The following is a 22,096-nucleotide window of genomic DNA, read 5'->3' as shown; positions in this document are numbered from 1 at the left end:
ATGCCACGTGGTCCCACGTGGTGCGCAAATCTGCGCGGGCGCCGCTCGCCACTGAACCGTCGCGCGATGTCCAGGAGAAACAATGCCCAGATCACGGGCATGAACGCGCAGCCGCTCGGCCATTCGCGACGCTGGGGCGGCGGTGGCGGCGATCAAGCCCCCGGTCCGTACGATGCGCCGAAGCGCCGGGCGGACGAGCCGCCCCAGCCGCACGGCGGCGACGATCCGCACGGTGCGCGCAAGCGGCGCTCGCGCTGGGGCGCCGAGCGCTCAGATGTTGCGCCTGCCGCGATTCAAGGACCTGTGAGTGGTCAGGACCTCGATCGGTATGCGATCCAGGTGCGCCTTGAAGAGATCAACCGCAAGATGCGGACCGGCGATGTGATCCCTCCCGAGAAGGAGCGCTCGCCGTCCCCCCCCAACCTATGACCAGTACGGCCGCCGAAACAACACGCGCGAGATGCGGTATCGCAAGAAGCTCGACGAGGAGCGCATCCGCCTTGTGGAGCGGCAGATGAAGATCGACCCCATGTTCCGCCCCCCCGCCGAGTACCAGGCGGCGAAGCGGACGATGCGCCCGACCGAGAAGGTGTATTTGCCTGTGCGCGAGTTCCCCGAGATCAACTTCTTTGGTCTGCTGGTCGGCCCCCGCGGCAATACGCTGAAAAAGATGGAGAACCAGAGCGGGGCCAAGATCCATATCCGCGGCCGCGGCAGTGTGAAGCACGGCAAAGGCGCGAGTGCGGAGGACGAGGAGGACATGCACTGCATTGTTACCGCCGATACCGAGCGCCAAGTGAAGCTCTGCATTAAGCTCATCAACGAGGTCGTGTCCACGGCCGCCTCCACGCCCGAGACCCAAAACGACCACAAGCGGAGCCAGCTGCGTGAGCTCGCGGTGCTCAACGGTACGCTGCGCGACGACGAGAACCAAGTGTGCCAGAACTGCGGCGAAAAGGGGCACCGCAAGTTTGAGTGCCTGCAGGAGCGCAACTGGGGCGGCGGCATTACGTGCCACCGCTGCGGCCAGCCCGGCCACGTCGCGCGCGACTGCATGGCGCAAGGAGGCGAGGGCTGGGGGGCGTACGGCAACCAGGTCGACTCGGAGTACGCGAATCTCATGGCCGAGATCGGCGAGGATCCGTTTGCGCCCCGCGCGCCGATGGCCGCCATGCCCGAGCCGCTGCTCAACGAAAAGGGCGAAAAGATTCCCCCGTGGCGCGACCCGAGCGTGTGGAACGCGCCGAACGCGCGCCCGGAGCAGCCGACGTACGATGCGCAGTCCGACGCGGGCTGGGGCGCGCGCGAGGCACCGGACGAAGCGCCGCGCGACTACTCTGCCGAGTGGGCCGCGTACTACGCGGCGCAGGCCGCGCAGCAGAGCGGCGAGGCGCAGGCCGCCGAGGGACAGCCCGTGCGCGACTACTCCAAGGAGTGGGAGGAGTACTACCGGCAGCAGGCCCTTGCGCAGGGGCAGCAGCCGGCAGAGCAGGCTATGTAGACTGTTTTTTACATCGCTGCAAGGGTATCTAGCTGGAATGGGCACGCATGCTCGCAATAATCCGGTGTGCCTCCCAGTTGAGGTACTCGTCGCGCCCTTTTTCCCACGCGCGTTGGTCCACCGGGTGCTCTGCGTCGGGCGCAGGGAGGAGGGCGTGGGCTAGTGGGCGCTCTGCGCGCAGGCGCTCGAGTGCCGCGAGGACCTTGGGCACGGCGAGCGTCACCTTGTGTGCCGCGTCGACCGGCGACGCGTCCCCGAGCGCCCGTTTGGCCTCCACGCCGAAAAACGCATAGGCAGAGCGCACGGCCTCGGCGCGCTGCAGGCGGACGTGCGCCGCTTGCTCGGCCTGTGCGAGGCGGTGCTGTGTCGCGCGGGCCTGGGTGAGTTGTGCGACGTACGCTCGCGATCCTGCGCCGCAGAGCGTGCTCCGCGTCGGGAATCCGTTCCTGTGTCTCGCCCCGCAGGTCGAGCCCCCGGTGGTGGCTGAGGGTCATGCGCCGCGACTGTGCCGGGGTTATAACAAACACCGAGTCCATGCAAAACAGCTCGAATGCATCCATAATATAGTCGATCACATTCTCCAGCAGCGTCGTGATCGCGTGCACGCCCTGCTCCGCGTCGCGCTCGGCCTGGTCGGCCGGGAGGAGGGCGCGCACCTGCTCCTCGAGTTTCGCGCCGAGGAGGTACAGGTGCTCGTTTGCGTGCACGACGAGTGCATCGACGATCGCCCGGGGATGCATCCCAAACAGCTCGGTGAGCATCACATGGCGGTGCGCCGCCTCGGCGTCGCGCGCAGTGCTCTCGGCCATGGTGGAGGCGTGTTTCTCCGCGACGCGATCGATCACGTGGCAAAAGCGTCGTCAGCGTCGCTCCACACCACGATGGAGTGCCTCTTGGGCATCACTGGCCAAGGCTATACAATCATCGCGTCGGACAACAATGCCGCGCGGTCGATCGTGAAGATGAAAAGCGACGAGGACAAGCAAAAGGTCCTCAGCAAAAACCTGGTCATGACCTACTCGGGCGAGTCGGGCGACACGATCCAGTTTGCCGAGTACATTGAGCGCAACATGCGCCTCTATTCGATCCGGTACGTTGCCGCACTGACCCAGAAACAACATCGACCTGCGCCCAAAGGCGGCCGCAGCGTGGATCCGCACACAGCTCGCCGAGTCGATCCGCTCGCGCAAGCCCTACCAGGTGAACCTGCTCCTCGGCGGCTACGACGCGCCATCCAAGACGCCGGCGCTCTACTGGGTCGACTACCTCGGCACGCAGGTCGAGGTGCCGTTTGCCGCACAGGGCTATGCGGCGTACCTCACGCTGTCGACCATGGACCGCTACCACCGCCCGGATATGTCGCTCGAAGAGGGCCTGGACCTGCTCAAGCGGTGCATTGACGAGCTCCGGAAACGTCTCGTGATCGACGTAGGCACGTTTACCGTGCGCGTCGTCGACGAGCACGGCGTCCGCTCCATAGACCTCGCGTAGCGGGCACGGACAGTCACGTGATACTAAGTCGAGCTGGCGGGCGACGCCGGCGGCCTGCCCAGTGCGTTTGGCCACGCGTTAGGATGGTAGGTGGAAGGAGCTTATGATAGGTGCTTCTCGCAGCTTCAATTGCGACGCGAGGCGGGAAACGTAGGTCGCGACAACTAACCCAGCCGTCATCTCGCGCCAGTTCCGGGAAATGTCTGGCTCGCGGATCGAGGCACTGCTCGCCTCCTTCCCGAAGCTGATCCATTCGGGGTCGCAACACACGTTTGTCGAGACGGACAGCGTGCGGTTCGTGTACCAGCCGCTTGAGGATCTGTATATGATCTTGATCACGACCAAGAACTCCAACATCCTACAGGACATTGACACGCTGCACCTCCTCGCGCGGGCAGTGAGCGACCAGTGTCACTCGCTCGAGGAACACGACATCCTCATGTCCTGCTTCGAGATCCTCGAGGCATTCGACGAGATCGTCAGCATGGGATACCGCGAGAACGTGTCGCTGTCCCAGGTCCGCACGATGCTCGAGATGGACTCGCACGAAGAGCGCATCCACGAGATCATCGAGCGCAACAAGGAGCTCGAGGCGAAGGAGGAGCTCAAGCGCCGTGCGCGCCAGCTCGAAATGCAGCGTCGCGACGCCACACGCCGCCAGCAGGGCGGGTTCGGAGGGGACGGCTACCAGGGCGTCTCCAAGACGTACGACACGCCGGCCGCCGCGCCGGTGCACAGCATGCCGGAGTCGCAGCCGGCCGCGCCGGCCACGCCGTTCAAGGGCAAGGGCATGCAGCTGGGGAAAAAGCCCAAGGGCGCCGCGCTCATGGGCAGCTTGCAAAAGACCGACCGCCGCATCCCGTCAGAGAGCCAGCCGGTAACGCCGGCGCAGGCGCCCGTCGCGGCCCCCGTCGCGGCCCCCGTCGCAGCCCCGGCCCCGGCCCCGGCTCCGGCTCCGGTTCCTGCTCCTGCTCCGCGCGCGGCTCCGGCTGCGCCAGCCAAGGGCATGAGCCTCGGATCCGCGCCGCTCCGCAAAAAGGAGCCGGTTGTGCCCCAGCCGTCGCTGCTCGAGCAGGACACGCCGGAACTCGCGCCGCCGCCCGTCGAAAAGTCGCCGCAGGTCGTGCAGCCGCCGGCGTTTGTGCAGAAGGACGTGCAGCAGCAGCTGGCTGACCTGAACGTTGCTGACGGTGGCACGTGGGGCGCGTACGGTGCCGAGGCACAGCCCGAGGCGCAGGCAGACCCCTATGGCGAACTCGAGGGCCAGGCGGATCCCTATGGCGAGCTCGAAGGTCAGGCGGACCCTTACGGTGAGCCCGAGGGCCAGGCGGACCCCTACGGTGAGCTCGAAGGCCAGGCGGACCCCTACGGCGAACTCGAGGGCCAGGCGGACCCCTACGGCGAGCCCGAGGCGTTGGATGCGTACGCGCCAAAGGACGAGGGCGCTGCCTTTGATGCGTTCGCTCCCAAGGACGAGGGTGCCGCCTTTGACGCTTTTGCGCCCAAGGACGAGGGTGCCGCCTTTGATGCATACGCGCCAAAGGATAACACTGCGGCATTTGACGCGTACGCCCCCAAGGACGAGGGTGCCGCCTTTGACGCGTACGCTCCCAAGGACGAGTCCGCCGCGTTCGACGCCTATGCTCCCAAGGAAGACACTGCGGCATTTGACGCCTACGCTCCCAAGGACGAGTCCGCCGCATTCGACGCCTATGCTCCCAAGGACGACGCCGCCGCGTTTGGCGCTTTTGCGCAGCCCACCGGCGTGCAAGACCAGTACGACCCCGAGGCGCGTGAGCCTGAGGATGCGTGGGGCGCCCACACGGCTCCTGCGCCTACGAGCGACTCGCTCTTTGAGCCTGCGGATGCGTACGCCTCGAAAGAGCCCGCGTTTGAGCCGACCGCCGAGGACCCCTACTTCTCGGCTGGCGCGCCTGCACAGTCTTCGCTGCTTGACACGGACGACGTCTACGAGTCCCAGCAGGCCGAGGCCGCGTTCCAGCCCGAGCCCGAGGTGCCTGCGCCGGCCCCGGTTGAGGTGCCTGCGCCCAAGTCGCTCGAGGTCCCCGAGCCCGAGCCCGAGGCGCCGCCGACGCCCGCCAAGACGAGCGCGACGCTCCCTGCCTCGATGGCCGCGGCTACTCCGGCGGCTGAGCCTGCTGTTGCGCCCATTGCACCTGCGCCTACCGCTGCACCCGCTGCACCCGCCCCCGCTGCTGCCGCTGCGCCCGCCAGTGTCGAGCTGCTTGCCAAGGAGCGTGTCACCTTTGCCGGCAACCGTGACGGCGGCCTCGACTCGCTCGAGATCAAGGGTGACCTGCACCTCAAGATCACCGATGCGGCGCTTGCGCGCCTCTCGCTCGGCGTGACGGCCGGCGCGCAGTTTGGCGGCAAGGAGGTCACCTACCGTACGCACCCCCACGTCGACAAGAACGTGTGGGAGAGCCGCCGTATTGCGCTGCGTGACCCCAAGCGCCCCTTCCCACTGAACCAGCAGGTCGGCGTGCTGCGCTGGCGCTCGGTCACGAAGGACGAATCGCAGAAGCCGCTTGGCGTGATGGTGTGGCTGAGCCCTACCGGCGACGGCGGCTGCGAGGTGAACGTCGAGTACGAGCTGGAAAACAGCGAGCTGGAGCTTTCAGACGTCTCGATCGTGATCCCCGTGCCTGCCGGTGCCGAGCCTGCGGTGATCGACCCCGAGGACGGCGCGTACGAGTTCGACGCACAGAACGCGCGCGTCATCTGGCGCCTCGACAGCATCTCGGCGCAGAACCCTGCGGCGAACCTCGAGTTCACCGTGCCGAGCGGCGGCGACGACGTCGACGTGTTCTTCCCCGTCTCGGTCGATTTCACCTCGTCTCGTACGCTGCTTAATCTGCAGGTCAACGACGTGACCTCGCAAGAGTCCGGCGCGCCGATTCCGTTCGCGTTCCACGCACAGCTGAACACGGACCACTACCTGGTGCACTAGGATGTAGAGGAAATAACGGATGTGGAAATACGCGCTTGCCGTCCGCCGCCATGTCGACGAGCAAGACGGAAGGGCGCACGAACAACGCCGGGCCGTCCGCGGCGCCGATCCCACGCGATGCACGTCTCATGTCGCTGATTCTCGCGAGTATGGGTATCGAGGATGCGGAGCCTGCGGTGCTCGTCCAGCTCATGGAATTCGCCAACCGTACGTCGCGTCACTTATGCAGGGTACACCAGCCAAGTGCTGCAGGATGCGCTCGTGTATGCGGACCATGCCGCATCGCGCCAGGGGGGGAGCAACGTGTCGATTGACGACGTGCAGCTCGCGATCCAGAGCCGCGTGAACTACTCGTTCTCGCAGCCGCCGCCAAAGGAGATGCTGCTTTCGCTCGCATCGTCGCTCAATAGCGTGCCGCTCCCGCCAGTGTCGAACCGCCACGGTATCCGCCTGCCGCCGCCGGAGCACTGTCTCGTGAACGTCAACTTCTCGATCGTGCCGGACGCGCCAGAGACGACGTTTGGCGACTCGATCATCCCGCCAGAGCCGCAGCAACACGAGGGCACGAACGCCTCGCCAGGAAAGGACTCGGTGGGGGATACAACCATGGAGGACGCAACGCAGGACCAGGGCGCGCAGGGCACCAAGCGTGCTTTGGAGGAGGACGAAGAGTACGACTAGAGCTATGGCTGTACGATACCCGCCGCCATGCAGACATAGATGCTAGAGAAAAGAAGAAGATGCAGTAGTGCACGGAGAAGGCTGGGGACTGTGGGGCTGGATGGGGGAGCAAGCGGTCGTGAGAGAATCATGCGTGGATCGTAGGGGGATCCAGCGGCTTGACGCACCCCTTGTCCCCACACCTCCTCTTGGCCCTGGCCCACCTGCAAAATCCCCCGCATTTCGTAATCCGACCCATTTCTGCTACGATGCTCGCTCGAGTCGTGCCCCGGCTCGCAGGCCGTGCGCGAGTCCCTATGGCGCGCGCCGTGCCTGCTCTGACGCGGCTCGCAACGACCCCCCTCCCCGCAGCCCGTCCCCTGACGACCACTGCCGCCCTTGCCAAGAAGAAAAAGGGCGGCGCCGACAAAGGGGCCGAGCCGCCTGCCGATGTCGAGGGCCAGCTCGACCTGAACGCGATCGGCGACCAGATGGCCAAGACCGTGGCCAAGTGCGCCGAGAGTGTCCAGGCGACTGTCGGCTCGCTGGGCCGTGTCGATGCGTGTACGTCCTAATCCTAACGCAGCGCTTCTCGACCCTGTGCGCGTGTCGTACGGCAAAGACACCAAGGCCACGCCGCTGCACGACTATGCGACGGTCGGTGTGCGCGATAACCTGCTGATTATTACGGCCTACGAGGAAGGCGTACGTCTATCCCCCTCACACACAGTCGCTGAAGCACATTGAAAAAGGCATCTATGCCGCCAAGCTCGACCTGTCCCCCCGCATCGCGCCCGAGGAAGGCGAGTGTGTGATTGTGGTGCCCGTGCCCAAGTACGTCGCTGGACTAACCCAGACCCACGGGCGAGACGCGCCAGCTGCTGGTGCAAAAGTGTGTGCAGGCCAGTGAGCAGGCCAAGGTCGCGCTGCGGTCCGCGCGGCAGACTGCGCAGAAGCAGCTCAAAGCCGACCTCGACAACAAGGTCGTCTCCAAGACGGTGATGCAAAAAGAGTCCAAGAAGCTCGAGGACCTGACCAAAGCGCACACGGCCGCCGTCGAGCGCCTCGCCAGCGATGCGCAAAAGCGCCTGCAGAAGTAATATACAGGGTATAGCTACATGACTACGACTGCGACGCCGCCGCGGCGCTTGCGGCCTCGATGCCTGCCTTGCCGGTGCAGTACGAGCGGTGCACGGTGTTGTGGCAGCACTTGTACCCCCATGCCCCCGTGCTCATGTCGTACCACGACCCCCAGACGGAGGTGTGATTCGTGTCCAAGACGTCCTCCTCGTACCGCGATTTCGGCGTCGCGCGCGCCTGGCCCTTAATTACCTGGCCGGAGGGGCTGTACTCGACGTAGTGCTCGGTCTGTCCCGCGAGCAGCTCTTTCGGCAGGGACTTGAGGTGCTCTTCGCCGCCGTACTTTTCGAGGATGCTGCTGCGCGTCTCTTCGAGGTGCTTGTCCTTCTTTTGCTGGTACTCTTTGTACTGCATCTCGTTCACGGTGGGGTTGGCCTGCATGTGTATCGCGTTGCCCCGCGACTCGCTCTGCCAGGCAAACATCTGGAGCTTTTGCATCTCGACGTGGTCGCCCTTGCTACGCTCAAACGCCTCGTCCCCGTCACCAACCGGCACCTCGCGCATGGAGCGTGTCTTGGGATCGTAGTACGCCGAGTCGGTGTTGAGGTTGTACAGGTACTTGGCGCGGTCCTCGCGGATGCGCAGGTTGCGCACCGTGCTGCGCTTGTCGCCGTCCATCGCCTGGCCGACCATGCTGGCCTTTTCTGCGTACTTGTCGTCATCCTCGTCGCTGCTGCTGCTGTCAAAGTCGTCATCCGACGCGTGCTCGCGCGCCTTGTCCTTCTTGGCGATCTTCTTGGCGGTGTTCAGATCCGTGGCGGTCTGGTTATCGATCTCTTCTTCGCGCAGCCGGTGGCGCTCCTGCTCGATCGCCTCGTACTTGCGCACGACCTCTTTGTGCATCGACGGATCGTACCCGTTCCACCGGTCGCGCTTCGCGTCGAAGCTAAAGTCTTTGTCGAGCGACTGGACCACCTCGTCCGGCCGGATGTCTTTGCCGGTCCACTTCGCGCCACGCTTCCGGGGACGCTCCAGGCAGTCGCGCGTCTTGTGCGACATCGCGCCGCAGTTCTCGCACGCGCCTTTGCGGTAGCGCGTCGCGGCAGGACCGGCCGTCAGGCCGCGCTTGTACCAGTCGCTCATGCCCGCCTCCTGGTGCTTGCCGTCGTCCGGCTTGCGCTGGTGCGCAAGCGCATCACCAGCACCTTCCATATACCACGGCGCGTTCATCATGAACGCGGGGATATGCGGATTCAACTCATGGTGAACCGGCTTCTCCTCGCTCTTGCCTTCGTCTTTGGGCGGCATGGTCAGCGACGCTTAGTCATCACAACGGCCGAGTCTTCCACCATGTCGCGGGACCGTGAGTACGACGGGCGCCCCCCGGTGCGCGCTCCGCGCTCGCCGGGCCGCGAGCACCCGTACGATGGAGGGGGACGCGCGCGTTCGCGCTCGCCCCCGCGTCCGTACGACAAAAACCGGCCGGGCAACATGCAGCGACGCCGGAGCTTTGGGCCGCGCTGGCGCGACGATCGCCGCGACGACCGCATGCGCGCGCACGACTACGACGACCAGCCGTACGACATGCCGCGGCGCGACGGGCCGGACCGCGGGCGCCCCCGCCCGGCGCCGTACCACCTCGACGATCCGCAGGAAACGCGCCCTCCGCCCGCGGCCTACACCGAGACCCGCACGGCACGCAACGAGGCGAAGCGCAAGCCGTCGCGCCCCGAGATGCGGCCGCGCGACGAGCCGGTGGACGATGCACCGCCTGTGCGCCCGAAGCTCGCGACGCCGATCAAGGTGCGCAGCGGCCCCCGGCCCGGCACGCTCGCCCGCCGGGCGCGTGCGCGGCCTGCGCCGCTTGCCGAGCGCGTCTTTGAGGGGTGCAGCACGCTGGACAAGTACGAAATTACCGTCAAGCTCGGCCAAGGCACATTTGGGTACGTTTTTTTTGCTCACGCAGCGAGGTCAAAAAAGGAAAGCAGCTCTCGAGTGGCCGCGACGTGGCGCTGAAAAAAGTCACGATCCACGAGGTGAAGGACGGCATGCCGATCACTGCGCTGCGTGAGATCAAGCTGCTCAAGACGCTGCGCCATCCCTATATTGTGCCTGTGATCGACATGGCGTACAACCCCTCGGGCGAGCGCGGAAAGATGGGCGAGGTGTTTATGGTCGAGCCGTACATGGACCACGATCTGAACGGCCTGCTGGACAACCCCACGATCCAGCTGCAGATGAACCAGATCAAGCTGTACATGCGCCAGCTCCTCGAAGGCACACTGTACATGCACCAAAACCGCATCCTGCACCGCGACATGAAGGCCGCGAACCTGCTCATTGACAACAATGGCCAGCTGCAGATCGCCGACTTTGGCCTCGCGCGCCCGTACTTTGACCCCGGGCACGCGTGGAAGGCGCGGGGGTGGAAAGGTGGCTCGAACAACTACACCGACATGGTCGTCACACGCTGGTACCGTCCGCCCGAGCTGCTCGCCGGGCAGCGCAACTATGGCCCGCCGATCGACATGTGGGGCATCGGGTGCATTCTCGCCGAGATGGTCACCGGCAAGCCGCTGTTCAAAGGCGCCTCGGAAATCAACCAGCTCGAGCTGATCGCGTCGCTGTGCGGCTCGCCGAACGACGACAACTTCCCCGGCTGGTCCAAGCTCCCTGGCGTGAAGAACGCGACCGCGTCCGGACGCCCGGACAACAACCCCGCGACGCAGGGCCGCCACGACTTTGGACGCCATCCCCGCGTGGTGCGGCAGCACTTTACGACGGTCGTCGACGTGGGCCGCGAGTGCGCCGACCTAATCGACCGCCTCCTGGTCCTCGACCCCTGCAAGCGCATGACGGCCGCCGAGGCGCTCGAGCACGAGTGGTTCTGGACGAAGCCCTACCCCGCGGACCCCGCGTCGCTGCCCAAGTACAATCCCTCGAAAGAGATCGACCGCAACAAGCACGGACACAAGGTGCCGGGCCGCGTCCAGATGGCGCCCATGCCCGGCGTCCATCCGCCGATGCCGATCCCCTCGGCGCGCGACGCGCTGCCGATGGTGCCGCCTCCGATGGCGATCCCGCCCCCGCAGCAGCCGCCCATGGCGCCGGGCGGTGGCGCCTATCCTCCGATGCCGCGCCTGCCGATGGCGCCCGCCCCCCCCCGCGGCGGCGGCTTCCAGCGCGGCAAGGACCAAGGGTGGTACAACCCCGCGACGGGCGCGCCTGCGCGCCCTGGCGGTGGCCCGCCCAAGTACTATTAACGCGGCAGATACCCATAGAACTAGGCCTGCAATTCATGGCATGATATCCTGCTTTTGATTGCTGGAACAACGCTAGGCTACATCACGTCGCTCGAGGCTCATACACAGCGTAGCGCGCGTGTCGCACCAACAAAGGAAGTGCAAAGTGCGAGGCACTTAGAACACAAGGGCAGCGCCCTTGGTCTTCTTGTCACCGCCAAGCTCGAAGCTGATGTTAGTCGTTTTAGGAATACGTACTGCTTGCAGCGCTTGAGCGCGAGGTGAGCACGGTATTTGCACACGGTGCACTCGAGACGGAGCACCACCTTCTTGGTGGTCTTGGCCTTCTTCTGGAAGACGGGCTTGGTCTGACCACCGTAACCCTTCTGCTTCCGGACGTAACGACGCTTACCCTGAGCGTACTCAGACGCCTTACCCGACTTGTACTGGGTCACCTTGTGGGGACTGGGTCAGCGGGAGCAAGATACGTACGTGTGCTTCCTGCAGGTCTTACCCTTGCAGTAGGTCCTGCGCGTCTTCGGGATGTTCACCATCTGGAGTCAGCACGTCAAGCGTTCACGTACACTGACGACGGTTCGTGGCGAGAAGCCTTTCGCGCCGGCGTACTAGGCTAGCGGGGCTATAATCACGTGAACATTATAGTTCTATAGTTCTGCCACGCGCGCCGCGCAGGCCACGTTGCACGGGTGCGGCGCCCGCCCTGGCCACGTGCAAGATGCAGGGCGCGTGCATCGCGCAGGGATTTGCCGGCGCGTGTGCGTTGAGATGCGGCACGGTTCGCTTCGGACCGATCCGTCTATTTTGAACGCGATCCTACCATGGCACAGAAGGAAGTCGATACTCTGGTGATTGGCGCGGGTACGTAGCTCGGAAGCGGCGCAGCTAACGCAGGCCCGACCGGCCTGGGCGCCGCCAAGCGTCTGAACCAGCTCGTACGTCACGCGCGCTGACCCAGAACCTGTCGTCCTGGACGCTGGTTGACGCCAACGACGAGGCCGGCGGTCTCGCGTCGACCGACGTGACCAAGGAGGGCTTCCTCTTTGACGTCGGCGGCCACGTCATCTTCTCGCACTACAGCTACTTTGACGACGTGATCCACGAGGCGCTGCCCCAGAAGGAGGACTGGTACGAGCACGAGCGTGTCTCGTACGTCCGCAGCCGCGACGTCTGGGTGCCTTGTACGTGATTCGTTTCTGACACAGACCCCTACCAGAACAACATCACCGTGCTCCCGGTCGAGGACCAGGTCAAGTGCATCGAGGGTATGATTGACGCGGCCGAGCTCCGTGCGCGCTCCACGACGCCGCCCAAGACCTTTGACGAGTGGATCGTCCGCATGATGGGTACGTCGCCTTTGCTCACACAGGCGAGGGTCTTGCCGATCTGTTCATGCGCCCGTACAACTTCAAGGTGTGGGCCGTGCCTACGACCCTGATGCAGTGCAAGTGGCTCGGTGAGCGTGTCGCTGCGCCGAACCTGAAGATGGTCGTCTCCAACACCCTCAACAAGAAGGTGGCCGGCAACTGGGGCCCGAACGCCACGTTCAAGTTCCCGGCGCGTGACGGCACCGGCGGTATCTGGAAGTCGGTCGCCAAGACGTTGCCCCAGGACAAGCTGCAGTTCAAGAAGCGCGTCACCAAGGTCGACGCCGACGGCCACGTCGCGCACTTTGACGACGGCTCGTCGATCAAGTACAAGCAGCTCGTGTCGACCATGGGCCTTGACTTCCTCGTGGACAACCTCGAGGGCATCGACCAGGCCTCCAAGGACCAGCTCCAGAAGACGGTCAAGGACAAGCTCGTCTACTCCTCGACGCACGTCATCGGTATCGGTATCCGCGGCGAGCGCCCGAACCGCATCGGCGACAAGTGCTGGCTGTACTTCCCGGAGGACGACAGCCCCTTTTACCGCGCTACGATCTTCTCCAACTACAGCCCGTACAACTGCCCGCAGGAGGGCGACAAGCTGCCTACCCTGCAGTACGCTGACCCCGCGCACGGCACGCCGTCGTCGGACGCCAAGGGCGGCCCGTACTGGTCGCTGAGTACGTATCGAAATACTGACAACAGTGATGGAAGTCTCCGAGTCGCACCTCAAGCCGGTCAACAACGAGACGGTGCTCGAGGACACGATCCGCGGCTGCGTCAACACGCAGCTCCTCCTCCCGGACAGCGAGATCGTCAGCACCTACCACCGCAAGTTCACGCCGGGCTACCCCACCCCGAGCCTGGAGCGCGACGCGGCGCTCCAGGAGATCCTCCCGGTGCTCCAGCAGCGCTTCGACATCCTCTCGCGCGGCCGCTTCGGCTCGTGGAAGTACGAGGTCGGCAACCAGGACCACTCGTTCATGCTCGGTGTCGAGGCCGTGGACCGCGCACTGTTCGGCTCGCCCGAGATGACCCTCGAGTCGCCCGACTTTGTCAACGGCCGCCGCAACACGGAGCGCCGCCTGACGGCGGCCTAAATCATAGTTTCGGCCGAGTAGGACAACGCCCAGGGTCGGCCCGTGCGGGTTCCCACCCACTGGTTCACGTCGATCATCATGACGAACGAGACGCCGGAGAAGGTGCGTGGCGTTGCTGACGCAGAAAATCTCCGTCTTTAGCCGCGAGAGCAACTGCTTCGACCGGCCGCCGGCGCAGCAGGACAAGCTCGACGAGAGGCTCAAGGACCTCGAGAAGCTCTTCGAGGTCAGCGCCGAGACGCTGCGTGAGATCACCGATCGCTTCGTCGAGGTGCTGCGCGAGGGTCTGCAGAAGCCGGAACAGACTGTGGTACGTATTTATGAAACTCACGCAGCCCATGCTTCCTACGTTCGTGTTCGGCTGGCCGACCGGCAAGGAGACGGGCAAGTACCTCTCGCTCGACCTCGGTGGCACCAACGTCCGCGTCTGCCTTGTGCACCTCAAGGGCGAGGGCAAGTTCGAGATCACCCAGTCCAAGTACCGCCTCACGGACGAGCAGAAGCAGGAGGACGGCTCCAAGCTCTTTGACTTTTGCGCCGATAACGTCGCAGAGTTTGTGCAGAAGCACTACTCCGAAGAGGAGCGCAACGGAGAGCCGATCTCGCTCGGTTTCACTTTCAGTTACCCTACCGTCCAGAACGCCATCGACCACGGCGAGCTGATCCGCTGGACCAAGGGCTTTGGCAACCCCAACACCGAGGGCCACGACTGCGCGGACATGCTCCGCAAGAGTCTCCAGCGCCGCAAGGTCCCGGTCGAGCTCAAGTCGATCATCAACGACACAACCGGTACCCTCATCGCCTCGAACTACGTCGAGCGCGACACAAAGATCGCGTGCATCTTTGGCACGGGCTGTAACGCGGCGTACATGGAGCACATTGGCGAGATCCCCAAGATTGCGCACCTCGAGCTGCCCCACGACGAGGACATGGCGATCAACTGCGAGTACGGCGCGTTCGACTCGTTCAAGCCCCAGTACCTTCCACGCACCAAGTACGACGAGTACATCGACCTGCACTCGAACAAGCCCAAGGAGCAGGTGTATGAGAAGATGATCGCGGGTCTCTACCTCGGCGAGATCTTCCGCCTGATTCTGTGCGACCTCGTGGATGAGGGCGTGCTGTTCCTCGGTCAGGAGACATACAAGATCGAGAAGCCGTTCAGCTTCGACACCGCCTTCCTCTCGCTGATCGAGACCGACCCGACGGACGAGCTGCTCACCGTCATGGGTCTGTTCAAGTACTTCTTCGGCCTCGAGACCGAGATCGAGGAGCGCAAGTTCTTCCGCAAGCTCTCGCGCAGCATCGGCACGCGCTCGGCCCGCCTGAGTGCCTGCGGTATCTCGGCGATCGTCAAGAAGATGGGCTACACCAAGGACGGCTGCATGGTCGGCTGCGACGGCAGCCTCTACGCCAAGTACCCCAACTTTGCCGACCGTCTGCACGAGGCGCTCGTCGACATCCTCGGCCCGGACGGCAAGAAGATCCGCACGCGCCAGGCCGAGGACGGCTCGGGCGCGGGCTCGGCGGTGATTGCGGCCATGACCAAGGAGCGCAAGTCGGCCGGCCGCTACAGTCACGTCTAATGGTCGCAAATTGTATCGCTGCGAAGGCTAGAATGTCTGCCGAGATACACGGCTCTACGATACAACATAGTCTCTCCATCTACGCTATAGACCATTACGTGACGCTTGTTGCCTAGAGAAACGTTCGCGCCCGATACACCCCACGCTTCGCACGGCCGCACTGCTTAGCAAAGATAATCGGGCGCAACAGTGGAGGCGCTGCATACTATAATGAAGCACGCCATTTTAGGATGCCAGGCACGCACACTGCGCCCTCTCCTCCATTAGGGAGTGCTTTTCATCGTGGAACGAACACCACTTCTCGCAATGTCCGACTCGGACACCATGGCCGACACGGAGCCGGACAAGAATGGTTACAAGAGCGTGGATGCCGCAGACGAGGAGCAGGCGATAAGGCACGGTACGCAGCCCGACGACGCTTTCGTGACACTGCGCGAGGGACGCGACTTGGCGCGGGGACTGCGCCAGCGCCATATCAGTCTGATCGCGATCGCTGGTGCGATCGGCACAGGTCTTTTCTTGGGCCTCGGCGGCGCGATCCAGACCGCCGGGCCGCTCGGCGCGCTCTTGGGCTACGCGACCGTGGGCCTGGTCGTGTGTGCGGTGCAGTTTGCGCTCGGCGAAGTGACTGCGCTACTTCCGGTGACGGGCTCATTTGTGCGCCATGCCGAATTCTTTGTAGACCCCGCGCTGGGTTTCGCGATCGGATACAATATCGTGTACGGCAACTGGATGTCGATTCCAGCCGAGTTCTCGGCGATCTGTGTCCTGTTCCAGTTCTGGACGGACGTGTCGTCGGCGGTGTGGATTGTTGTCTTTATCCTGCTGACTTCCGCGGTGGGCATGTCGCTGATCCGTGTCTATGGCGAGGTGGAGTACTGGTTTGCGCTGCTTAAGATCATCTTTATCGTCTTTCTCATCATCCTCGGCCTTGTGATTAACCTGGGTGGCGTATCTGGAGTGCCACGCCTCGGATTCCACTACTGGGACACGCCCGGGCCGTTTGTCGAGTACATCGCATCCGGGTCCTGGGGCAAGTTTTTGGGCTACTGGGCGGTGATGACGTCTGCCGTCTTTTCTTTTGCGGGCACCGAATCGATTGCGATGGCCGCTGCCGAGACGCAGAGTCCCCGCCAAGTAATCCCCAATGCGTGCAAGCGGGTATTTGTGCGAGTGACCGTCTTTTATATTCTTGCCGTGCTCATCGTCGGCATGCTGGTCGCGAGCGACGATCCACGTCTGGACAACCAGTCTGGCACCGCGGCGCAGTCGCCGTTCGTCATTGCATCGAGCGCTGCGCAGATCCGTGCGATTCCCTCGGTGGTGAATGCGGTGGTGATCACCTCGGCGTGGTCCTCGGCGAACCAGGCGCTGCTGGCGGGCACGCGTGTCCTCTATGGCCTTGCGCTGAAGGACCAGGCCCCCAAGGTCTTTTTGCGCACCACGAGCTGGGGCGTGCCGTATGTGTGTGTCGCGCTGCAGAGCGCCTTTATGTTGCTCGCGTTCATGTCGCTGTCGAACACTGCGCTGACCGTCTTTTACTGGTTCGTGAACCTGACGGCGTGTGGTGTGCTGATTTCGTGGATCACCATCCTGCTGAACCATTATCGCATGCTCCTGGCGCTCAAGAAACAAGGCATATCCACGCGCGAGCTGCCGTGGCACAATCGCTGGACGGCGTATTCGACGCCCGTTGCGCTCGTCGTTTGCGTCATCATCCTCCTGACTGGCGGTTTTAGCGTCTTTACGCGGGGCAACTGGAGTGCGAGCGGCTTTGTATCGAGCTATCTCGACATTCCGCTGGTCCTTACCGCGTTTGTCCTATGGAAATGGATAAAAAAAACGAAAATTGTGTCGCTTGTCGACATACCGCTCCGCGCGGCGCTCGACGAGGTCGAGCGGCATCCCGAGCAAAAATTGGAGGAGCCGCGCGGTTGGAAAAAGTTGCTGGGAATGTTGTGGGACTAGTGGGCATCGTTGAAGATTTATGTACCCTCATTTACATACACATACAAAAGGCCAAGTGCATCACGACAGGGTTGAGCCTCGATTGTCGTTTACTTCTCCGTGTAGTCTTCCACGTCGCCGCACTCGCACACGAGGTTGCGGTCGCCGTAGGCATCGTCGATGCGCGACACGGGGGGCCAGAACTTGTTCTTACGCAGGCCCGGCACCGGGAATGCGGCGCGGTCGCGCGAGTAGGGGCGGTCCCAGGTCTCGGCGGTGAGCGTCTCGATGGTGTGCGGTGCGAGCTTGAGGATGTTGCGGTCCTTGGGCTGCTTGCCGTCGCGGATCTCCTCCGCCTCCTCGGCAATGCTCAGCATAGCCTCGACCAGGCGCTCGATCTCCTCAAACGGCTCGCTCTCGGTGATCTCGATCAGGAGACCGGTCGAGATCGGCCACGAGCACGTCGGCGGGTGGAAGCCGTAGTCCATCAGGCGCTTGGCAAAGTCCATCACGCTGAGGCCCAGCGGCTGGTAGTCGGCAATGTCGACGAGCAGCTCGTGGGCGACGTTGCCGTGCTTGCCGACGTACTTGACCTTGTACTTGTCCTTGATCTTCTCGGCGACGTAGTTGGCGTTCAGCAGCGCGACCTCGGTCGAGGTGCGCAGACCGGTCCAACCGAGCATGCGAATGTACGCCCAGGCAATGGTCAGGATCGACGCGGAGCCCCACGGCGCCGAGTTGACCGGCTCGATCGCGTGCTCGCCGCCGGTCTTGATCACCGGGTGGCCGGGCAGGAAAGGCGCAAGGTGCGCCGCGACACCGATCGGGCCGACACCCGGGCCACCGCCGCCGTGGGGAATGCTAAAGGTCTTGTGCAGGTTCAAATGCGTCACGTCCGCGCCCATCACCACGGGGTTCGTCAGACCGACCTGCGCCTGGAAGTTGGCGCCGTCCAGGTAGACCTGGCCGCCGAACTCGTGCACAATGTCAAAGGCCTGCTTGATGTTCGGGAAGTAGATACCGGTCGTGCCTGGCTCGGTGATCATCGTCGCGGCGAGCACGTCCTTGTGCTTCTCGGCCTTGGCGCGCAGGTCCTCGAGGTCGACGGTGCCGTCCGGCAGCGTCTTGACCGAGACGACCTTCATGCCGGCCATGACTGCCGACGCGGGGTTCGTGCCGTGGGCCGAGGTGGGAATCAGGCACACGTTGCGGTGCTCCTGGCCGTTGGCGTCAAGATAAGCACGGATCACCGACAGACCCGTAAACTCACCCTGCGCACCCGAGTTCGGCTGCACCGACACGGCCGGGAAGCCGGTGAGCACCGCGAGGTCGTGCTCGAGCTCGCGGATGAGCGTCTGGTAGCCCTCCGCCTGGTCGACCGGGGCAAAGGGGTGCAAGGCGTTGTACTCCGGCTTCGACAGGAGCGCCATGCTCGAGGTGCTGTTCAGCTTCATGGTGCACGAGCCGAGGGGAATCATGGCATGTACCAGCGACAGGTCCTTGTTCTGCAGCGAGTGAATGTAGCGCAGCATGCTCGTCTCCGAGCGGTGCTCGTGGAAGACGGGCTGCGTCAGGAACGGCGTCGTGCGCTGGAACGCGTCGCCGATCGTGAGCGAGTCGAGCTTGTCGGCAGACAGGCCGAGCTCCTTGGCGGTCTGCTCGAGCGCCTCGAGCGTGAGCGGCGCCTTGTTCGCAGCGGCCGCAAAGACGTTCACCAGCGCAAGCAGGTCCTCGCGCGAGACGGTCTCGTCGAGCGAGACACCGACGCGCGAGGCGTCCACCGGACGCAGGTTGATCTCGGCGGCGAGCGCGGCGTTGATCACGTCCTGCGCGCCAACGCCCGAGGGGGTAGTGATTGTGAGCGTGTCAAAGAAGGTGCCGTCCGCGACAGGGACCGAGTAGCCGAGCTGCTCGACGATCTTTTTCAGGACACGCGTCTCGGCGTGCACCTTGGCGGCGATGCGGCGCAGACCGTCGGGCCCGTGGTACACCGCGTACATCGCCGACATGTTGGCGAGGAGCGCCTGCGCCGTGCAGATGTTCGACGTGGCCTTCTCGCGGCGGATGTGCTGCTCACGCGTCTGGAGCGCGAGGCGGTACGCCGGACGGCCGTTTGCGTCGCGCGACACACCAATCAGGCGACCCGGCAGGCGGCGCTTCAGCGCGTCGGTCACCGCAAAGAAGCCCGCGTGGGGACCGCCGTAGCCCGGCGGGACACCGAAGCGCGCGGCGTTTCCGAGCGCGATGTCTGCGCCCCACTCGCCCGGCGGCTGGATCATGGTCAGCGCCAAGAGGTCGGTCGCTGCGACGACGAGCGCGCCCTGCGCCTTGGCATCCTTGGCGAGCGACGCGTAGTCGAACAGCACGCCGTCGACGTTGGGGTACTGCACCAAGACACCCATCACGCGCGACATGTCCTCTGGGAGCTGCGCCTTGCCGTCCTTGGCGAGCGGCGCCTGGACGACCTCGACGTTGAAGCCCTTGGCGCGGCCGCGCACCACGGCCACGGTCTGTGGCGAGACGTTCTCGTCGACGAGGAACACGTTCTTCTTCTTGTCCTTGGTATTGCCCAAAGCGAGGATCATGGCCTCGGCCGCGGCCGTGCCCTCGTCCAGGAGCGACGCGTTGGCAATGTCGAGGCCGGTGAGCGACTTGACCATCGTCTGGTAGTTTAGCAGCGACTCGAGGCGGCCCTGCGAAATTTCCGGCTGGTAGGGCGTGTAGGACGTGTACCACGCCGGGTTCTCGAGCACGTTGCGCAGGATGACTTGGGGCACAATCGTCGCGTTGTAGCCCATACCGATGTACGAGCGGAACACCTTGTTCTGTGCGGCAATCTCGGCGCCGCGCTTGGCGAGCTCCTGCTCCGAGAAGGCGGGAATCGCGTCGACGAGCGAGTCGGTCTGCGTGAGACGCACTTCTTCCGGCACCGTCTTCTCCACAAACTCCTCCACCGTCTTGTAGCCGAGGGTCTTGAGGATGTGCTCGATCTGCGCCGAGCGCGGCCCGACGTGGCGGCGCAGGAACGTGTCCTGCGCATCGTACACCGAAGCGTTGGGGCGCGGCTCGTCGAGGCGGACACCGTCCGACTGCGTCGCAAGGCTGCGAACGACACGAGGCGAGGCACTCACACGGAAAGAAGCGCCGACAGAAGCACGCAGGACGCCGCGAGGCAGCGCACGCAGCGCCACCGAGCTCCTTGCGAGAATCATGGCTACGGCAATTGGGGAAGAGGGGCACCGGGTCGTTCAGGCTTTAACACTGCATGCAAGATTTGTAATCACGTGGTGGTACAGACTACCATAAGAGGCAGTTGGGGCAGCGAGCGCTACAAGGCGCCCTCGTTCGCCTCGTAACGCCGGAAAGTGTAGCCGAGGAACGCGAGGTCCTTGGCGCCGACGTCGGTGTCTGCGCCGACGGGTGTATCTGGCACGTCTTGATAGTCCTCGGTAGGGAAGTAGCTCGTGTCCGTCACGCTCTGTAGGTGCGGCACGAACGGCGCGTCAATGCGCCGGATCGTCGTCCAGTCGACGCCGGCAAAGAAGGGGTGATCCTTGATCTCTTGTGCGCCGTTGCGCCCGAGACGCTCCTCGGGTGCGCTCACGAGCCGGCGGATCATGTCCTCCGCCTCGGGGCTCAGGTGGATATCGTCGGGGAACTGCAGTGTCTCGCGCCACGCCAGGATCTTGCGGTAGGTGTCGTGCGCATTGTCCGAGCAGAACGGGGGATAGCCGCAGAGGCACTCGAACATGATCGTGCCGAGACTCCACCAGTCGCACTCGTTGCCGTACCCCTGCTGCAGGAAGATTTCCGGGGCAATGTAGTCTGGCGTGCCGACGGTCGAGTAGGCGAGCTTTCGCCGGTTCGCCTTCCACGTCGCGATCTGGTCCTTGTTGCTGAGCGTAAGCGTGATGCTGTTCACCGCCACCGAGTTGCGGTTCGACTCGGACGAGGCCTGTGTCGCGGGGTCCTCAAACAGCTTCTGGTAGTATGCATTGTCGTGCTGCTTGTGGAAACCGGTCGAGAGGCCAAAGTCGGACATTTTGATGTGCCCCTTGGCATCGATGAGAATATTGTCGGGCTTCACATCGCTGGGTTAGTCCAGAAACGTACCGATGGATGAAACCGAGCTGGTGGATGCCTTCCAGCGCGAGCACGCACTCAGCAATGTAGAACCGCGTCACGTCCTCGGAGAAGGTGTCGTACTTGATGAGCATCGTCATCAGATCGCCGCCGGGCAAAAACTCCATCAAGAGGTACAGGTACGCCGAGTCCTGGAAGGAGTAGTACAGCTGCACGACCCACGGCGAGTTGGACTCGGCAAGCACATCGCGCTCCGCACGCACATGCGCGAGCTGGTCCTTTTTGAACATTTCGCTCTTGCGCAGCGTCTTCATCGCATAGATTTTCCCGGTATCGTTCTTCTGCACGACACGCACCTCGCCAAAGGAGCCTTTGCCGATCACCTTGACCGTGCGGAAGTCGGACAGGCCCAGCCGCGTACGCCGCAGGCGGAGGAAGCTCGTCTCGCGGCGACCGAGCTGCGCAAGGTACCGCGCTTTTTTCTCCTCGGGCACAGGCACGCCATCGGCGGGCTGCATGAGCCGCTTCTCGAGCTCGACACGTCTGCGTCAGAATATCCACGCACCTCCGGCTGCGCTCGACCGCCTGGTCGACGGCGAGGCGGTAGGCATGCTCAAGACGCATCTTGGCACTCCGCGCCGCCTCGAGCGTCGTCTTGGAAATGTTGTTCGTATTGCGCACAAAGTACACATAGTCCTCCTCCTTCTCCTCCGGCCCTGGTGCTCCCGCTCCAAGGGGAGGGGCAAGTCCAGCGGGGAGGCCAAGGCCCGCAGGGGGGGGCACCGGGCTCGGCGCACCATAGCCGCCGTACGCCGCGCCATTCGCTGGCCGCACCGGCACGCCACCCGCACCGGCGCTGCTCTCGTACACGCCCCGCGCGCTCATGCCGTAGGGATTCGACGAGTCGGCAGTCGCATACATGTAGGGCTGGGTCGAGTCCATCGCAAGACACCCCGCTGGCGCAAAGGAAAGGGATGCCCGTGCATCTATACACCTTGGACCTACGGGGCTCTACAACACATGCGCGTGACATGCGCATGCTTACCAAAA

The 22,096-nt window shown here is 64.0% G+C and overlaps 13 protein-coding genes across 13 annotated transcripts; 9 read left to right on the top strand and 4 right to left on the bottom strand.

Annotated features, from left to right (window-relative positions):
* Positions 1 to 66: 66 nt before the first annotated feature.
* MJAP1_000037 (uncharacterized protein) lies at positions 67 to 1,501 on the top strand (the record flags this gene model as incomplete). The annotated part of the gene is made up of 2 exons (XM_060264010.1): positions 67 to 381; positions 434 to 1,501. The coding sequence occupies 2 exons, from the start codon at positions 67 to 69 to the stop codon at positions 1,499 to 1,501; spliced, it is 1,383 nt and encodes a 460-aa protein (XP_060119993.1).
* A 28-nt stretch (positions 1,502 to 1,529) lies between these two features.
* Positions 1,530 to 2,310, bottom strand: MJAP1_000036 (uncharacterized protein; the record flags this gene model as incomplete). The annotated part of the gene is made up of 2 exons (XM_060264009.1): positions 1,530 to 1,877; positions 1,900 to 2,310. 2 exons carry the CDS (start codon positions 2,308 to 2,310, stop codon positions 1,530 to 1,532), a joined length of 759 nt encoding a protein of 252 aa, XP_060119992.1.
* Positions 2,311 to 2,382: 72 nt separating this feature from the next.
* Positions 2,383 to 2,992, top strand: PRE1 (proteasome endopeptidase complex; the record flags this gene model as incomplete). Its single annotated transcript, XM_060264008.1, has 2 exons — positions 2,383 to 2,591; positions 2,614 to 2,992. 2 exons carry the CDS (start codon positions 2,383 to 2,385, stop codon positions 2,990 to 2,992), a joined length of 588 nt encoding a protein of 195 aa, XP_060119991.1.
* Positions 2,993 to 3,191: 199 nt separating this feature from the next.
* Positions 3,192 to 5,963, top strand: RET2 (coatomer subunit delta; the record flags this gene model as incomplete). The annotated part of the gene is made up of 1 exon (XM_060264007.1): positions 3,192 to 5,963. The coding sequence occupies one exon, from the start codon at positions 3,192 to 3,194 to the stop codon at positions 5,961 to 5,963; it is 2,772 nt and encodes a 923-aa protein (XP_060119990.1).
* Positions 5,964 to 6,013: 50 nt separating this feature from the next.
* Positions 6,014 to 6,644, top strand: TAF9 (Transcription initiation factor TFIID subunit 9; the record flags this gene model as incomplete). The annotated part of the gene is made up of 2 exons (XM_060264006.1): positions 6,014 to 6,170; positions 6,193 to 6,644. The coding sequence occupies 2 exons, from the start codon at positions 6,014 to 6,016 to the stop codon at positions 6,642 to 6,644; spliced, it is 609 nt and encodes a 202-aa protein (XP_060119989.1).
* A 296-nt stretch (positions 6,645 to 6,940) lies between these two features.
* On the top strand, positions 6,941 to 7,723 carry MJAP1_000032 (uncharacterized protein; the record flags this gene model as incomplete). Its single annotated transcript, XM_060264005.1, has 4 exons — positions 6,941 to 7,187; positions 7,210 to 7,328; positions 7,354 to 7,457; positions 7,480 to 7,723. 4 exons carry the CDS (start codon positions 6,941 to 6,943, stop codon positions 7,721 to 7,723), a joined length of 714 nt encoding a protein of 237 aa, XP_060119988.1.
* Positions 7,724 to 7,745: 22 nt separating this feature from the next.
* Positions 7,746 to 9,011, bottom strand: SLU7 (mRNA splicing protein; the record flags this gene model as incomplete). Its single annotated transcript, XM_060264004.1, has 1 exon — positions 7,746 to 9,011. One exon carries the CDS (start codon positions 9,009 to 9,011, stop codon positions 7,746 to 7,748), a length of 1,266 nt encoding a protein of 421 aa, XP_060119987.1.
* Positions 9,012 to 9,053: 42 nt separating this feature from the next.
* On the top strand, positions 9,054 to 10,966 carry BUR1 ([pyruvate dehydrogenase (acetyl-transferring)] kinase; the record flags this gene model as incomplete). Its single annotated transcript, XM_060264003.1, has 2 exons — positions 9,054 to 9,646; positions 9,670 to 10,966. 2 exons carry the CDS (start codon positions 9,054 to 9,056, stop codon positions 10,964 to 10,966), a joined length of 1,890 nt encoding a protein of 629 aa, XP_060119986.1.
* A 156-nt stretch (positions 10,967 to 11,122) lies between these two features.
* RPL44 (40s ribosomal protein L44e) lies at positions 11,123 to 11,499 on the bottom strand (the record flags this gene model as incomplete). Its single annotated transcript, XM_060264002.1, has 3 exons — positions 11,123 to 11,174; positions 11,204 to 11,410; positions 11,438 to 11,499. The coding sequence occupies 3 exons, from the start codon at positions 11,497 to 11,499 to the stop codon at positions 11,123 to 11,125; spliced, it is 321 nt and encodes a 106-aa protein (XP_060119985.1).
* Positions 11,500 to 11,784: 285 nt separating this feature from the next.
* On the top strand, positions 11,785 to 13,430 carry MJAP1_000028 (uncharacterized protein; the record flags this gene model as incomplete). Its single annotated transcript, XM_060264001.1, has 6 exons — positions 11,785 to 11,824; positions 11,858 to 11,898; positions 11,922 to 12,144; positions 12,169 to 12,309; positions 12,333 to 13,010; positions 13,036 to 13,430. 6 exons carry the CDS (start codon positions 11,785 to 11,787, stop codon positions 13,428 to 13,430), a joined length of 1,518 nt encoding a protein of 505 aa, XP_060119984.1.
* A 78-nt stretch (positions 13,431 to 13,508) lies between these two features.
* On the top strand, positions 13,509 to 15,016 carry hxk1 (hexokinase; the record flags this gene model as incomplete). The annotated part of the gene is made up of 3 exons (XM_060264000.1): positions 13,509 to 13,532; positions 13,555 to 13,740; positions 13,766 to 15,016. 3 exons carry the CDS (start codon positions 13,509 to 13,511, stop codon positions 15,014 to 15,016), a joined length of 1,461 nt encoding a protein of 486 aa, XP_060119983.1.
* A 306-nt stretch (positions 15,017 to 15,322) lies between these two features.
* On the top strand, positions 15,323 to 16,984 carry MJAP1_000026 (uncharacterized protein; the record flags this gene model as incomplete). The annotated part of the gene is made up of 1 exon (XM_060263999.1): positions 15,323 to 16,984. The coding sequence occupies one exon, from the start codon at positions 15,323 to 15,325 to the stop codon at positions 16,982 to 16,984; it is 1,662 nt and encodes a 553-aa protein (XP_060119982.1).
* Positions 16,985 to 17,073: 89 nt separating this feature from the next.
* GCV2 (glycine dehydrogenase (aminomethyl-transferring)) lies at positions 17,074 to 21,988 on the bottom strand (the record flags this gene model as incomplete). Its single annotated transcript, XM_060263998.1, has 4 exons — positions 17,074 to 20,065; positions 20,296 to 21,054; positions 21,077 to 21,589; positions 21,612 to 21,988. 4 exons carry the CDS (start codon positions 21,986 to 21,988, stop codon positions 17,074 to 17,076), a joined length of 4,641 nt encoding a protein of 1,546 aa, XP_060119981.1.
* Between the last annotated feature and the right edge of the window lie 108 nt (positions 21,989 to 22,096).

The sequence above is a fragment of the Malassezia japonica genome, chromosome 1 (assembly GCF_029542785.1).
Source record: "Malassezia japonica chromosome 1, complete sequence".
NCBI classification, from domain to species: Eukaryota; Fungi; Basidiomycota; class Malasseziomycetes; order Malasseziales; family Malasseziaceae; genus Malassezia; species Malassezia japonica.
This window is presented reverse-complemented; position numbering and strand designations above follow the sequence as displayed.